The 17,597-nt window shown below is 41.0% G+C and overlaps 1 protein-coding gene across 4 annotated transcripts in view; it reads left to right on the forward strand.

Moving 5' to 3' along the window:
- LOC128705333 (sphingomyelin synthase-related protein 1) overlaps nucleotides 1-17,597 on the forward strand; it is a 344,236-nt gene that overhangs the window by 201,538 nt on the left and 125,101 nt on the right. For 2 of the 4 annotated variants that reach the window (XM_070089639.1, XM_070089641.1), the window contains exons 3-4: nucleotides 13,131-13,339; nucleotides 13,850-14,037. In XM_070089639.1, coding sequence (XP_069945740.1) covers nucleotides 13,160-13,339; nucleotides 13,850-14,037 — 368 coding nt within the window. In that variant the 5' untranslated portion in view covers nucleotides 13,131-13,159. The remainder of the gene's footprint in view (nucleotides 1-13,130; nucleotides 13,340-13,849; nucleotides 14,038-17,597) is intronic. The other 2 variants (XM_070089640.1, XM_070089642.1) reach the window with 1 other exon arrangement.

The following is a 17,597-nucleotide window of genomic DNA, read 5'->3' on the forward strand; positions in this document are numbered from 1 at the left end:
AGATTAAGGACAATAATTGAGGGACCACTGTACTATACAAAAATTGACCACAAAGTCGGCATTTTAATAAAAAAAACGGTCGGAGTTTTTTTTTTTTTCTCATGCACTGCGTGCTGCAGGATTTTTTTTTTTTTTTGTGGTGCACACTGATCACACAGACCCATTCTCTCACATGTGGGCCTACCAGCTTTCTCCTGCTTGATTTGAAGCCGCTAGAATTTGAGTTTATATTCGTCAAAAACGGTGGCTCGCAAGACGTATATATTTTTATTTTATTTTTTTATTATCACACTGGCCGATTCCCACCAAGGCAGGGTGGCCCGAAAAAGAAAAACTTTCACCATCATTCACTCCATCACTGTCTTGCCAGAAGGGTGCTTTACACAACAGTTTTTAAACACGCTCACGCATGCCTGCTGGAAGTCCAAGCCCCTCGCACACAAAACCTCCTTTACCCCCTCTCTCAAACCCTTCCTAGGCCGACCCCTACCCCGCCTTCCTTCCACTACAGACTGATACACCCTTGAAGTCATTCTGTTTCGCTCCATTCTCTCTACATGTCCGAACCACCTCAACAACCCTTCCTCAGCCCTCTGGACAACAGTTTTGGTAATCCCGCACCTCCTCCTAACTTCCAAACTACGAATTCTCTGCATTATATTCACACCACACATTGCCCTCAGACATGACATCTCCACTGCCTCCAGCCTTCTCCTCGCTGCAACATTCATCACCCATGCTTCACACCCATATAAGAGCGTTGGTAAAACTATACTCTCATACATTCCCCTCTTTGCCTCCAAGGACAAAGTTCTTTGTCTCCACAGACTCCTAAGTGCACCACTCACTCTTTTCCCCTCATCTATTCTATGATTCACCTCATCTTTCATAGACCCAAAGGCTTAAGGTAGTCTGATATTTGTGTAAGGTCTGTAATATTGGGAATGAGTTTTGCATATAAATTCACAGAGCCAGGAAAACTATACATGAGCTTCTTGGTTCTGGGGAATTTAAGCTCTAACAAAGCTTCAGTCTTACTAGGGAGAGGCTGTAAAGAATTATTAGGAAGAATGAAACCACGATACCTAATTTGATTAAAACCAAGGAAGCATTTCTTCAGCTTGACAGTGAGGCCATGAGAGTGCAACCTAAGTAAGACTGATGTTACTGTCTGGATATTCTTATCCCATGTGGATGTCATAAAGTAGATGTTGTCAAAATTGACTGATACATTAGGCAAATTCCCCAAGACCTTTCTCATTGATCTTACGTAGGTAGTGCATGCTGTTACTAGGCCATCAACCCTTTGTGTGTAGGAAAAGTAGTGTATGGCTTAAAGGAGGGATCCAACATGACTTGGTGATATGCTTGCACAGTGTCAATTTCTATAAAGAATGATGCGTTATAAAATTTATAAAGATTGGTATCTATGATGGGCATAGGCTTAGCATCCCACCGAGTTGTAGCATTAAGTTCTCTAAAATCAGTTGCAAGTCTGTATGAATTGTCTTCTTTATTCATGACTACTGGTGAACAATATGCCTATACTGAAAGCTCAGTTATACTTAGCTTTAATAACTTGTCTACCTCTCAGTTGAATGCATCCCTAAGGTGAACTGGAACTGGATATAGTTTCCTTTTTATTAGGCTGCCTGTAATTAAGTCAATCTGATGGACTACCGTCGAGGTGACACCAAGAGAATCGGTGAAGACATCAGAAAATTTACCCACGCATTTCAGTAGTTCACTTTTCTTATGATCATCTGAAAACTCGTTGAAATTTACTGCCGTGGTAAAAGAGGGTTCGAGTCACCACGTCATGTAGTTCCTTGTCATCTTCCAAATTAGTTGTCAATTATGCACATACTGCACTCTTCATTTTCCGTATCTTATTGGTGTGGAAAAATTAAATCAAAGTTATTAATAGAATTAACAATTTCTCCTGTAATATTTCTTAAAAATGTTTATATATGATAAAGCTTGGGTTTCCCCTTGACCTCTACGAGATAATCAACCTTCCCGCAAATCTTCAAAACTTCATAAGGACCTTTCCAAGCTTATAATAATTTATTTGATTTTACTGGCAACAGTACTAGAACCTCATCCCCTACTTTACATCTTCTCTGACTTAATCAAAATAGTTTTATATTGGTCCATGGATAAACCTAACCCCTTGACTGTTGCAACCCCAAATCCTGAGGTGTCTCTTGGTGTTGCAAAATTTCTGAAAAAAAAAAAAATTCTTATGAAACGATAGAGAATCTTTTCCCAAATGTAATGACACCAAAAGAATGAAATTTGATGGAAAACTGATGGAATTACGCTCTCACAAAGTTAGTGACCTCGGCGATATTTACGAATCGGTGATTTTGTCCAATTTGAGCCCTACTTTCTGCTAATTCCATTGTTCCAGTCGACCAAACTCATAGCTATTTCTTTAGAACTCCATTTTTCTATCGACTGAGTAAAAGAAACTGCCCATTTACTGATGTCAACTACCCAATAACGTGGTCAGAAATTTGCAATTTGGCCAATTTCACAAAAATAAAAAAAATATGACAATTTCAAAATAGGGCCCAGAATGAACAATGCAGACATTCCTGGCTCTAAAATAACATTTTCTTTGTTCATCAGTCATGTCTCCAGGCCCCTCTGATATTACTCTTGCTTTCTATTTTGAATTTTTATTCAAACAAAAAATAGATGATTTACTGTTATGCAGACTACTGCAATATTGTAATGTACAAATAATGTCAACCCATTCATGACTGCTTGTTAGAATGGCTACTTGGACTTTTATTGGAAAATGACATCATTTGTTTAATTTTGAACATTGGCAAAAATCAAACATTTCCCCTATTTTGAACTCCATTTCAAGGTTCTTTTCATAGTAAAACCAATCAGTATCACCTCTATTTCTAAAATATATTTTCCATTCTATCAAATGAGACCAAGAAAACGAGAATGCAACCATAAATACTATATGAAAATAGGCCGCAAAGTCGGCATTTTAATTAAAAAAAAAAAGGTATTTTTTTTTTATCTCATTATACACTGTGTGCTGCAGGATTTTTTTTTTATATCGTGCACACTGACACCACAGACCCATTCTCTCACATGTGGGCCAATCAGCTTTCTCCTACTTGATTTGAAGCCGCTAGAATTTGAGTACAGGTCCACCATCACAAATCCGGCAGTTAGTTATTCGGTTCCTTCAGCACTAATTTTGGCTAGCATAATTTCAAATTTCCAGGGTCGCCACACCAACCTGCTGGTACTGTTTGGTGGCGCTACTTGCTGCATAAGTCATTCCAATTTCTTTTTCTCCATTTATTGTTTTAACCTGCTTACTTTTAGCCCTAGCCATGGTTCCAATGAATAAAAGAAATGCTTCTCATTATGTAAAGCACCTACACAGTACATTATCCATTAAAGATAAGGTGGCTTTGAGGCCACTGTCGGTTGCCATGAGCTCAGTCTCATGAAGCAGGAGAATATGCTTTATTATTACGCTATTATCAACACTACAACTTATTTGCCTATCACAATTGATCTAATATGACATAAGAAACAATATAAATAACATAAAACATGTTAAATACTCCAGAATGAATAATATTTGGCATAACACCGAGCAGTTCGACAGAGTTATGAAGAGGATATGGTAAACAAATACCATTCTCCTATCCTTGTCTTGGGGGCTTATATTAGAGAAAACGGAGTATAGCACAGGGCTAACTATGATATACACTCGTACTCCACCATAAACATGAAACAAAAAAATTATTTTCTCTCAATAGATTATCACACATAGCAGCATGTGTAGAGATCCTAGGATAACCCCAAAAAATCAACGTGGCTTATTTTTAGTACCTGGCTTGGGTTAGCCATATATGTTTTTTGGTAAATACGTATTATGTTTGGTAGCAGAGCAGGAGTTGCGCAGCTTAACATTAAGATTGACAACACTCTAATTGCCAGACATAATGAGGGCAATTTCCTTGGCCTATGCCTCGACAACAACCTAAATTTCAGCACCCATATCCAACACATAACAAAAAAAGTGTCCAAAACAGTGGGGATCCTCTCCAAGATACGATACTACGTGCCGCAAACTGCCCTTCTGACACTATACCATCCATTTATATATCCATACCTCACCTATGCTATCTGTGCTTGGGGTTCAACTGCAGCAACATACCTAAAGCCAGTAATAACCCAACAAAAAGCTGCAGTAAGAATAATCACTAAATCCCATCCCTGGCAACACCCCTCTCCCCCCCCCCAATCTTCATAGATCCAAACTTACTCCCTGTTCAGAACATCCACTCTTACTACTGTGCAAGCTATATCTACAGGACCTTAAATTCCAATATTAACATTGACCTAAAACGCTTTCTTGATAGTTGTGACAGGATCCATAGGCATAACACCAGACACAAACATCTCTGTGACATTCCCCGTGTTCGACTAAACCTTTACAAAAATTCAATGTATTTCAAAGGACCTAAAATCTGGAACACACTACCAGAAAACTCTAGAACTACAGACACATTCATCACTTTCAAAACTACAGTTAGAAAATATCTTATCTCCCTGATACACCCCGACAACTAACTACATGTTAACCACCTGGTGGTTCACAATTACACTCACTCACCCACTGACTATAAACCCAGAAATACTAATCTTAATCTTAAAATAATAAATCCTAACTAATCATAAGTTTGCCTATGATACTCCAATATAGACACTTTGTATTGTGCCAAAACAAAAGCATTCACATTGCTAAACTCACAAATTATGATGTAGTCACTTAGCCTTAACCCCTTCAGGGTCCAAGGCCCAAATCTGAAGTGGTGCCCCAGTGTCCAAGAATTTTCAAAAAAAAAAAATTATTTTTTCTTATGAAATGTTAGAGAATCTTTTTGTGAAGGTAATAAAAGAAAAAGTATGAAATTTGATGGAAAATTGACGAAATTATGCTCTCGCGAATTTTGATGTGTCAGCGATATTTACGAATCGGCGATTTTGCCGACTTTGACTCCCATTCCTCTTCAAGGGGGGCTCCTTGGCGTGGTGAAGAGGCTCTTGGTCTGAGGAATTAGCCCTGTCGGTCTTCTTCCTCAGACCGAACCTAATTATCCCCCATTCTCCCCTCCCCTATCCCATCCTCCCCATCCTCCCCTTTTTCCATTCCTCCTCCTCCTCCTCACCCCTCCCTTTTGCCCTTCCTCTTTTTGGCCTTTGGGATTTCTCCCACAGGCGCGCTAGTTCCTAGGTAGGGGAAAGGACACCGGGGTCCATCCCATTCCGTTGAGGTTCTTGGCGGTGGCGTAGTTTGCCGTGCAATCTGGATTGCCTGGGGATGTCCCGATCCCTCTCCGGTATCCCGGAGTAGCTTTGGGTGTCTTTCGGGCGATGGGTGTATCTCTGGAAGCCACCTTTCGGATTCCGGGGGTGGTGGCCGAAGGAGGTATGCTTTGTGGCGGATATCCAGCCGCCCTCTCTTTTGTCCACCGAGGTAGCTCGGCAGATGTGAGGTTGCTATCCCGGATTGCTGGTTTACTGGCATGAAGGGTAGGGTATGGCACGGGTTCCATGCTGCATCTGCGCTACTAGCGGTGTTGAGGTCCTCTTGGGCGCGGAGGGAGATTTCCGGCCCTTTCATTCCTCCTGGGAACTATTCCTCCCCGCTCCCCCCTTTTTTTATTCTTTTTTTTATTTTTATTTTCTTTTCTTCTTTCTTTTTTTTTTCTTAAAAACAAAAAGCAAAGGAGTAACCTAACCATGGCAGCCCTAGTCCATGAACCCACTACCCCCGGGCCCCTTCTTGATACCGCACCCCATTCTGACCCTGCCTTGTGTTTAGACCACTCTTCGGACACTCCTGATGCCCCTGTACCTCTTGCTGGTGCTGTTTCCTCACCCGCTTCAGGTACCGGGGCTTCAACTGACTCCTTTGATTTGTCTGAACTCCGCTCTCCTTCGACTATGCTTCCGGCTTCTCCCTCTACGGTACGGCAATTTTCGAATCGCCCACCCATTTCACGCCGGACCAACTCCGGTCCTACTCCTAAACGCCAATGTCAATCTCCTGATGATGCTCCTTCGTTACCTTCCCATTCTACTCGGAAACGACCGACACGTCAAGCACTCCCTCTCCACGCTCAGTTTCGGACCACACAATGGACTAAATTCTTTACTTTAAGACTGACTTCTTCTTCTGCCTATCTTTCTGACCATAGTATTGGCAAAGCGCTCCTGCGTCATGTTGGCAGAGATATTTCATTTCATGCTCTCAAGAGCGGTACGCGCATCGTCACTGTCCAGAATGCTACCCAAGCTCATTATCTTTCTCTCCTTTCGAATATCGATACTACTCCTATCACTATTGAAAAACATCTTTCTCTCAATTCTTGTAGTGGTACTGTCATTCTGCCCCATACTATAGTCCAACAGAATTTCCAGTCATGTGGCAACGACATTTTTGAACAGCTGGAACTCCAGGATCTCCCAATCCTCAAAGTAGACACTTATGTCCTTCCTGCCCGGGGGCGGAGACGTTACCCTTGCAATGTGGCTCATTTAACTTTTGACAGCCGAAAACTCTTGTCCTCTGTATATGTCGCGGGACATCGGTTACAAGTTCGAAAGGTGATACCTACACCGCAACAATGTAGAAATTGCTGGCGTTTTGGTCACCCAGCGAAATATTGCAGATCTATGGCTGAATGCCCAGTCTGTGGTGCCGACGACCATTCTAATACATCTTGCAGTCAACCTCCTTCTTGCCTTAATTGTAATGAAGCTCACCCTTCGTACTCCCGCCGTTGCCAGGTCTACTTAAATGAACGTGAAATCCGTTGCCTCAAAGAGGCAGAAGGTCTCCCTTATGCTATGGCAGTTACTCATCTACGCCTCCAAGGGAGACTACCCCGTGTTTCTTATTCTCGTGTTTCCAAACATCCCCCCACTTCTGGGGTCCCATCTTCTGCAGCCTCCTCTGTTGTTACCCCTCCCATAGCCACTATGGCATCTAATCCTTTTGCTGTCCTTGGCTCTGACGTCCCGACTACAACTCAGTCTGTTCTCACATCTTCGCGTCCTTCCTCACAAGCCCCAGTATCGACAAGACCTCGTACGACACCTAATACCAATCGCCCCTCTACTCAGAAGTCCAAAAAATCCACATTGCTCAACTCTTCTTTGCCCATTCCTTCCCTTCTTCCACCTCCACACTTCACCTTTCCAGTCTCTGTACCTAGTTCTTCCCCTCTCTCTGGCTCTATTACCAGTGTGGAGATTCACCCTCCTCCTCGTACTATGCCTTCCACCCCCGTCCCCTCCCAAGTTTCTCCCTCTTCTGCCACCTCCCAGGTTTCTGCCTCTTCTGTCCCCCCCTACACTTCATCTCCAGTCCCTTACACTCTTCCCTCCCCCTCTACTTTGGTACAGTCCATTACTGTCCCAATCTTTACTCACCCTCCTCCTTCTATCTCCAATATGGTCTCCCATACATGTTTGAATTGAGAAACACTTGAAGCCATTTCAGAATATATTGCAGAGACTAAACCTTCAATGGACACTGATTCACTTCCTGTTCCTTCTCTTCCCTCTCCTCCATCTTCACAACCCCATTCTTCGCAACGCTCCGTTCCTTCGCTACTTGAACGTCTTCCAATGCCACCACACATTGACTTTTCTAACCCCTCTAGTCCGTAGGTGCCTTTACCTACAGATTCCTGATATTTTCTTCATCGCCAATCATGGCCTATTTACAGTGGAATATCCGCGGCCTCAGGGGTAATCGGGGTGAGCTTCAGATGTTGCTTTCCAGGTTTTTCCCTGTTGGTGCTTGCTTACAAGAACCAAAATTACACTCGGCTGTTTTCCAACCTATCTCAGGCTATAATTTATTGTATTCTTCAGATCCTTTCTCAGATGGGACCTTTAATGAAAGTGCCCTTCTTCTACGCAATGATATTCCGTACTGTCAACTATTTGTCCATACCTCGCTGCATTACACTGCAGCCCGTATCCACTTGAATAAGTGGTTTACAATATGTTCTTTATATCTCTCTCCTTCTCGAGCATTTTCTATCCCAGACTTTGCCTTTCTTGTTTCATCCTTACCACCACCACTTCTGTTACTTGGTGATTTTAATGCCCACCATTTCCTCTGGGGGGGTCTCATTGTGACTCACGTGGCATTCAGTTGGAGGCTTTTCTCGCCTCTCACCCCCTCCATGTTTTAAATACGGGTACTCCCACCCATTTTGATCCTCGTACTCATACTCTCTCTTTCATCGATCTATCAGTCTGCTCTTCCTCCACTGCACTAGACTTCACCTGGTCTGTTCTACCAGACTTACATGACAGCGATCATTTTCCGATCATTCTTACTTCTCCTTCCTATTCACCACCTTTCCGTAGCCCTCGCTGGCAATTTGATTAGGCAAATTGGGATCTTTACTCACACCTCACTGCTTTTAGTGATGTTCCTTCTTCATCCTCCATTGATGAGCTCCTACACATCTTCTCGACATCAGTTTATACCGCAGCTTCTCATTCTATACCCCAAACCTCAGACGTCGTCGGATTCGCAGCAGTGTTTCCGGACAGCGTCGTGCGGGGGCATTTACTATCTTCAGCTAGCATTTTTACTGCTGAACTCTATGCCATTCTTGCAGCACTTATTCGTATCGCATCTATGCCTGTGTCATCATTTGTAGTAGTCTCAGACTCCCTTAGTGCTCTACAGGCTATACGAAAATTTGATACATCTCATCCCCTAGTTCTCCGTATCCAACTTTGGCTACGCCGTATCTCTACCAAACATAAAGATATTGTTTTTTGTTGGGTCCCTGGTCATGTCGACGTACAGGGCAATGGACAGGCAGACACTGCTGCGCTGTCAGCAGTGCATGACCTACCAATTTCCTATCGAGGTGTTCCATTTCTGGACTATTTTGCTGCAATAGCTACCCACCTTCGCACCCGTTGGCAACAACGTTGGTCAACTCTGCTCGGTAACAAACTTCATTCTATTAAACCGAGCATAGGTTACTGGCCGTCTTGTCATCATTGCCGAGGTTGGGAGACCACTCTCTCCCGCCTTCGCATTGGCCACACTCGTCTTACTCATGGGTATCTCATGGAGAGGCACCCTGTTCCTCTCTGTGAGCAGTGTCAAGTTCCAGTATCGATTAGCCACATTCTGTTAGACTGCCCTCTCTATCAACGAGCACGCAGAATTTACCTCCAACATCGTCTTCGTTCTACTACTCTCTCTTTAACTTCCCTTCTTGCTGATGGACCCTCCTTTAATCCTGACTCTCTCATTGACTTCTTGACAACGACTGATTTACTCCACAAACTCTGATGATACTTTTCGCACTCCCCTCAGCCCTTTCTAGTTCAGTCTCTTGCTGCCCTTTACCCTTTCATCATCCACTACCCCGCTGTTATCCGTAACCTATTACTCATCCATCTCCCTTTTGCCACCTGATGCCCTCGCTTCCTTTCTGCCCTGCAGCGCTGTATAGTCCTTGTGGCTTAGCGCTTCTTTTTTGATTATAATAATAATAATAATAATTTGACTCCCATTTTAGGCCAATTACATTATTCCAGTCAACCAAATTCTTAGCTATTTCACTAGTATTACTTCTATTCTATCGATTGAGCACAAGAAATCGCCAAGTTAACTGTTTCAACTACAAATTAAGGTGATCAGAAATTGTTAATTTGGCCAATTTAACACAAAGTTCAAAATATTCCAATTTCAAAATAGGGTCCAGAATAAACAATGTAGGTATTCCTGGAACTAAACTAACATTTCCTCTGTTCATTAGTTAAGTTTTGATGCTTTACAAATAAATTCCATTTTGATTTTTTATTCACATAATGAATTTTTATTCACACCAAAAAATAGAAGATTTATTGTTATGCAATACTGTAATAATTGTATAAATATCATCACCATATTTGTGAATGCATATTAGACCTACCAGCTGGCGTGTATTAGACGTATGAGGTCGTTTGTTTACTCTTGAATATCGGCAAAAATTTAATATTTCTGCTACTTTGAGCTCAGTTTTAAGCCATTTCCAGTGCTAAAACCAATCAAAATCATCTCTATTTCTGTAATATGTCTTCCATTCTATCAAATGAGACCAAGAAATCGCAAATAGAACTATAAAAGACATATGAAAAAACACTGCAAAGTCGCTGTTTTAATCGAAAAATCATGATTTCAGTTTTTTCTCTCATTATACACAGCGTGCTGCAGGATCTGTTTTATGTGGTGCACACACACCACATAGATGTATTCTCTTATATCTAGGCCCAAATGTATCACTCACAGTTGATCAGAGTGAACTGAGCTCATGGTTTGGACCCTGAACGTAAAGCCGTAGAGCTACGGGACGGACCCTCAAAGGGTTAATACCATAATCTGTAAGGATTTAATGTTAAGAATTAATGTAAGTCTGCCCAAAATGCCTAGCCATGCTAGGTGTCCTAGTGGGCCCCCTCTGTAATTAGTATTTTATAACATGTAAACCCCACATTGTAATCCTTATTGAGAATAAAATTGAATTGAATTTGTTTACTTTTGAACATCGGCAAAAATCAAACATTTCCCCTACTTTGAGCTCCATTTCAAGGTTCTTTTCATAGTAAAACCAATCAAAATCACCTCTATTTCTATAATATGTTTTCCATTCTATCAAATGAGACCAGGAAAACGAGAATACAATCATAAATACTATAAGAAAATTGACCACAAAGTCGGCGTTTTAATTAAAAAAGAAGTCTGATTTTTTTTCTCATTATGCACTGCTTGCTGCAGGGTATTTTTTATATGGTGCACACTGACCACACAAACCCATTCTCTCACATGTGGGCCTACCAGTTTTCTCCTGCTTGATTTGAAGCCGCTAGAATTTGACTATACATGTATATACATCAAACACGGTGGCTCATAAGACATATATATACGACTGAAACAGTCAAAGGGTTAACTTTTCCCATAATTAATGTACCCCATAAGTACAAGCAAGACTTAGCCATGCACCTCTTTGCAACTTGTCACTTCTTGATGACTTTGAACTTGATTATGTTGAAAATGGTATAAAATACCATCAAGTTGATGAGTAAGATTAAAAAAACCCACCCATTTCCACCCACGTATTGTTTCACTTTTTCTCCAAGTTACCCAAGAAATTGCTTCAGAACCTCAGCTACTAGTCAGACCCAGCACATTTTACTTGTATATTTAACCAATCACTTTTTAAAGCTACCCAAGATCATAGCCTCTATTTCCCTACTCGGCAGATTATTCCATGCATTGACAACTCTGTTTGAAAGTCGGTACTTGCCTATGTCCTTTCTAAATCAAAGTTTATCTGATTTAAAATTGTTATTTCTGGTTCTTGCTTCAACATCCTGAGTACTATTATTTATATTGCCTTTGTTTATGCCCATTATCTACTTAAAAACTTCAGTGATATCTCCTCTCCTCCTACATCTCTCAAGAGTGAAGACTCAGGACTAAGTTTGTCTTCAAATGGGAGATTCCTTATACATTGGATAAATTTTGTCATTCTCTTTGAAGTTCTCCAGTGAATTTACATTCATTCTGTAGCATAGTGACCAAATCTTGCCTTATAATCCGGGTGAGGTCTTACTAGTGGTGTATAAAGCTGTAAAATAACTTTTGGACTCCTGTTAGTTATACTTGATGTAAATCCTAGTAATCAGTTAGCCTTATTGCGCACACTTAGGCATAGTTGTCTTGGTCTTAGATTTCTGCTTACCATGGCTCCCAAGTTTTTTTTTTTTTCGCATCCTGTGTGTTCGATCTTTTACATCACTTAGCTTTTGACCATAAGTGTTATTCTTGTTCCCAAGGTCTAGGACTTTACACTTGTCCACATTGAACTGCATCTGCCATTTTTCAGACCATGACTAATTTGTGTAAATTCTGCTGAAGTTCATCTTTGTCCTCCTCAGAATCTGTTATTTGGCCTATTTTTCCATCATCAGTGAATTTACAGTTGGGTATCTTAATTATTGAAACATTTCACCTACACAGTAGACTTCTTCAGTTTGATACAGAGTATAGGTTGAAGACAGCAGAAGTGACAAGGTTAAGATGATGCAATCAGGCCATCAACCTTGAAGAAGTAATTTGAGGTTGTCTGTCAAGCTATTTCTACAAGGTTGATGGACTGATTACATCATCTTTACCATGTCACTTTTACTGTCTTCAACCTATACTCTGTATCTGACTGAAGAAGACTATTGTGCAGGCAGAAAGTTTCAGCAATAAAGATGCCCAACTGTTACACATGTGTTTTATTCATCATCATTTGATTATATTGTGTTGTACCAGTACTCACCTAATTGTACTCGCCTAATTGTGGCTGCAGGGGTTGAGACTCAGCTCCTGGCCCTGCCTCGTTTCTGAACGCTACTAGGTCCTCTCTCTCCCTGCTCCATGAGCCTTATTGTACCTCATCTTAAAGCTATGTATGGTTTCTGCCTCCACTACCTCACTTGTTAGACTATTCCACTTCATGACAACTCTATGACTGAAGAAATGCTTCCTAACATCCCTTTGACTCATCTGAGTCTTCAACTTCCAATTGTGACCATTTGTTTCTGTGTTCCCTCTGTGGAACATCCTGTCTCTGTCCACCTTATCTATTCCACGCAGTATTTTGTATGTCGTTATCACATCTCCCCTAACCCTTCTTTCCTCCAGTGTCGTCAGACCGATTTCCCTCAACCTTTCTTTGTAGGACATTTCCCTGAGCTCCGGAACTAGCCGTGTTGCAAACCTTTGCACTCTCTAATTTCTTGACCTGCTTGATATGTCAGAGTGCAAGTAGGATCAACACACAAAGTATTCTGTTTTTGACTGAACCTTACTTGTAAATCCAGCTTTGACTTCTCTTGTTAATAATCTCATAAGTTATGTTAATATGTATGCTGTAATAATAATAATAATAAAGACTACTAGGTTGACATATGTAATATGGGCTTTACAAGAATAATGCTATGTACAAACTTTACTTATTCATATTCATGTAATTTGTTTTTAAATACATTTGTGATTGCTGCAGACAGGTCAGACATAAGTGGGAAGCTGCACATGATGGTAACAAAGATGATTAGTAGCAACCCAGAATTTTGGACCATTGTAGATGTTGGGAGCTGGCTTGAAGGACAAGGCTTTGCACAGTATAAAGCAGCATTTACTCACCACAAGATCAATGGAGAAGTGCTGTTGATGCTTACTGAGAAGGATCTCAAGGAAGATCTCATGATAAAAGTGAGTGTCTGCTTGCAGCCCTTTGCTTCCCACCTACTACCACTCAGAGTATTGTTTGTGCAGCATATTTTCTTGTAGAGATGTAGGTGCTTGCAGTTGTATTTTATAAATCATCTTACCTTATCAATATTGAGGAAGCAGCAGTACTATAGTTACAACCTTTATGGCTTCGGTATTTTCCATCAATATACTCTTCAAGGGGGGAGGGAGGGGAGACATGACAGTGGTGAAGTGCTCTTGATTTAAGTAAAGGGAGATGACCTGCCCTTGAATCAAACCTGATTACTACCATTCCTCATGTATTGTATGTCCCCCATGCCTTTAGTGCTCTATGAAAATAATTATTAAAATCAAACCTGCCAGCTTCACTTTCACCTACCAATACTTCAAGATCATCACAGTCTTAATGGTGAGCTTTCACTTGGTAGTCTTCTTAATCCATAAGTTTTTTCTTAATATGCAGCATATTTTGCAAGAAAATAATGCTAACTAGAAGATACTTTAATCCAGATCCTCGGAGATTTGAAGAGGTTGCATGCAGCTATAAGAAGACTGCAGCATGCACACAGTCCCTTGGAGCCACTAAATTCTTCCAAGACTGCCCCTATGACTGCAAGTTCACCATTGTCAAACCTCAACAATCACAATCTTCACCCACCATCACCACATGCACCCAACACTACTCACACCAGGTCCAGGTGAGCCTTTAAATCACCCATTGCTAGAATGCCGTCATTTTTGCTATGTTGTACAAGTTGTAATTTTATAATAGCCCTACAAGTTTATAAAACTCATTTTCTTTGCCCATGTTTAATCTGTTTAATTATTTTTTAAATTTAGCATTGTTTAAGTTTAAACTGAGCATATCGCTGTAAACTTAAATATATCGACAGTGAGTTTGTTTGATATTTATCTCATTAGTATTTACATAACTAATAATATATTTTCAATATTTTTATAGCCACTGGAAATTAATCTGTTCTTAGCCTCTTAGTCTCTTACTGTATCTGTCTGTTTGGTGGGGATTGAGCCCTACCACTTGCTCCTACTTAGTTTTACACTTAAGTGAATTTGAAGAAATGTTTATTGATATCCCTGTCTCAAGTAATGTCTGACTATGCCTCCTTAATCTTGTATGTAAAGTAAAAGTACACAAGTGCAACTAATGTGACATTTTATTGTGACAACGTTTTGCTCTCCAGGAGCTTTGTCAAGCCATTACAAACAATACATGGACACAGAGGGTATATAAAGGCTCAGAGTGAGGTGCAATACTAGTGAGGTACCATTTCAATGTTCACTAGTGGTGGTAGTAGTAGTAGTAGTGACAAAAGTAATACAATATGGTAGAGCAATTAATTCGTACATGAGTAGAAGGATATAAAAGCTATTACTTGGGTAACATAAAAATAGGTTGGACAAATATAGACTGGAAAGAGGCAGGTTGTTTCAGTGTTCACTCTCTGTAATGTGCTTTGTGTAGTATTTACAGGAGAGACTATGTGATGGCAGGGTTTACTGTTTTCAGGAGGATTCTTGCTAAGACTTCGGAGATGTTGAAGCTGCCTTTATTTTTTTTTTTATTATCACACCGGCCGATTCCCACCAAGGCAGGGTGGCCCGAAAAAGAAAAACTTTCACCATCATTCACTCCATCACTGTCTTGCCAGAAGGGTGCTTTACACTACAGTTTTTAAACTGCAACATTAACACCCCTCCTTCAGAGTGCAGGCACTGTACTTCCCATCTCCAGGACTCAAGTCCGGCCTGCCGGTTTCCCTGAATCCCTTCATAAATGTTACTTTGCTCACACTCCAACAGCACGTCAAGTATTAAAAACCATTTGTCTCCATTCACTCCTATCAAACACGCTCACGCATGCCTGCTGGAAGTCCAAGCCCCTCGCACACAAAACCTCCCTTACCCCCTCCCTCCAACCCTTCCTAGGCCGACCCCTACCCCGCCTTCCTTCCACTACAGACTGATACACTCTTGAAGTCATTCTGTTTCGCTCCATTCTCTCTACATGTCCGAACCACCTCAACAACCCTTCCTCAGCCCTCTGGACAACAGTTTTGGTAATCCCGCACCTCCTCCTAACTTCCAAACTACGAATTCTCTGCATTATATTCACACCACACATTGCCCTCAGACATGACATCTCCACTGCCTCCAGCCTTCTCCTCGCTGCAACATTCATCACCCACGCTTCACACCCATATAAGAGCGTTGGTAAAACTATACTCTCATACATTCCCCTCTTTGCCTCCAAGGACAAAGTTCTTTGTCTCCACAGACTCCTAAGTGCACCACTCACTCTTTTTCCCTCATCAATTCTATGATTCACCTCATCTTTCATAGACCCATCCGCTGACACGTCCACTCCCAAATATCTGAATACGTTCACCTCCTCCATACTCTCTCCCTCCAATCTGATATTCAATCTTTCATCACCTAATCTTTTTGTTATCCTCATAACCTTACTCTTTCCTGTATTCACCTTTAATTTTCTTCTTTTGCACACCCTACCAAATTCATCCACCAATCTCTGCAACTTCTCTTCAGAATCTCCCAAGAGCACAGTGTCATCAGCAAAGAGCAGCTGTGACAACTCCCACTTTATGTGTGATTCTTTATCTTTTAACTCCACGCCTCTTGCCAAGACCCTCGCATTTACTTCTCTTACAACCCCATCTATAAATATATTAAACAACCACGGTGACATCACACATCCTTGTCTAAGGCCTACTTTTACTGGGAAAAAATTTCCCTCTTTCCTACATACTCTAACTTGAGCCTCACTATCCTCGTAAAAACTCTTCACTGCTTTCAGTAACCTACCTCCTACACCATACACTTGCAACATCTGCCACATTGCCCCCCTATCCACCCTGTCATACGCCTTTTCCAAATCCATAAATGCCACAAAGACCTCTTTAGCCTTATCTAAATACTGTTCACTTATATGTTTCACTGTAAACACCTGGTCCACACACCCCCTACCTTTCCTAAAGCCTCCTTGTTCATCTGCTATCCTATTCTCCGTCTTACTCTTAATTCTTTCAATTATAACTCTACCATACACTTTACCAGGTACACTCAACAGACTTATCCCCCTATAATTTTTGCACTCTCTTTTATCCCCTTTGCCTTTATACAAAGGAACTATGCATGCTCTCTGCCAATCCCTAGGTACCTTACCCTCTTCCATACATTTATTAAATAATTGCACCAACCACTCCAAAACTACATCCCCACCTGCTTTTAACATTTCTATCTTTATCCCATCAATCCCGGCTGCCTTACCCCCTTTCATTTTACCTACTGCCTCACGAACTTCCCCCACACTCACAACTGGCTCTTCCTCACTCCTACAAGATGTTATTCCTCCTTGCCCTATACACGAAATCACAGCTTCCCTATCTTCATCAACATTTAACAATTCCTCAAAATATTCCTTCCATCTTCCCAATACCTCTAACTCTCCATTTAATAACTCTCCTCTCCTATTTTTAACAGACAAATCCATTTGTTCTCTAGGCTTTCTTAACTTGTTAATCTCACTCCAAAACTTTTTCTTATTTTCAACAAAATTTGTTGATAACATCTCACCCACTCTCTCATTTGCTCTCTTTTTACATTGCTTCACCACTCTCTTAACTTCTCTCTTTTTCTCCATATACTCTTCCCTCCTTGCATCACTTCTACTTTGTAAAAACTTCTCATATGCTAACTTTTTCTCCCTTACTACTCTCTTTACATCATCATTCCACCAATCGCTCCTCTTCCCTCCTGCACCCACTTTCCTGTAACCACAAACTTCTGCTGAACACTCTAACACTACATTTTTAAACCTACCCCATACCTCTTCGACCCCATTGCCTATGCTCTCATTAGCCCATCTATCCTCTAATAGCTGTTTATATCTTACCCTAACTGCCTCCTCTTTTAGTTTATAAACCTTTACCTCTCTCTTCCCTGATGCTTCTATTCTCCTTGTATCCCATCTACCTTTTACTCTCAGTGTAGCTACAACTAGAAAGTGATCTGATATATCTGTGGCCCCTCTATAAACATGTACATCCTGAAGTCTACTCAACAGTCTTTTATCTACCAATACATAATCCAACAAACTACTGTCATTTCGCCCTACATCATATCGTGTATACTTATTTATCCTCTTTTTCTTAAAATATGTATTACCTATAACCAAACCCCTTTCTATACAAAGTTCAATCAAAGGGCTCCCATTATCATT

This window comes from Cherax quadricarinatus, chromosome 29 (genome assembly GCF_038502225.1).
Source record: "Cherax quadricarinatus isolate ZL_2023a chromosome 29, ASM3850222v1, whole genome shotgun sequence".
NCBI classification, from domain to species: domain Eukaryota; kingdom Metazoa; phylum Arthropoda; class Malacostraca; order Decapoda; family Parastacidae; genus Cherax; species Cherax quadricarinatus.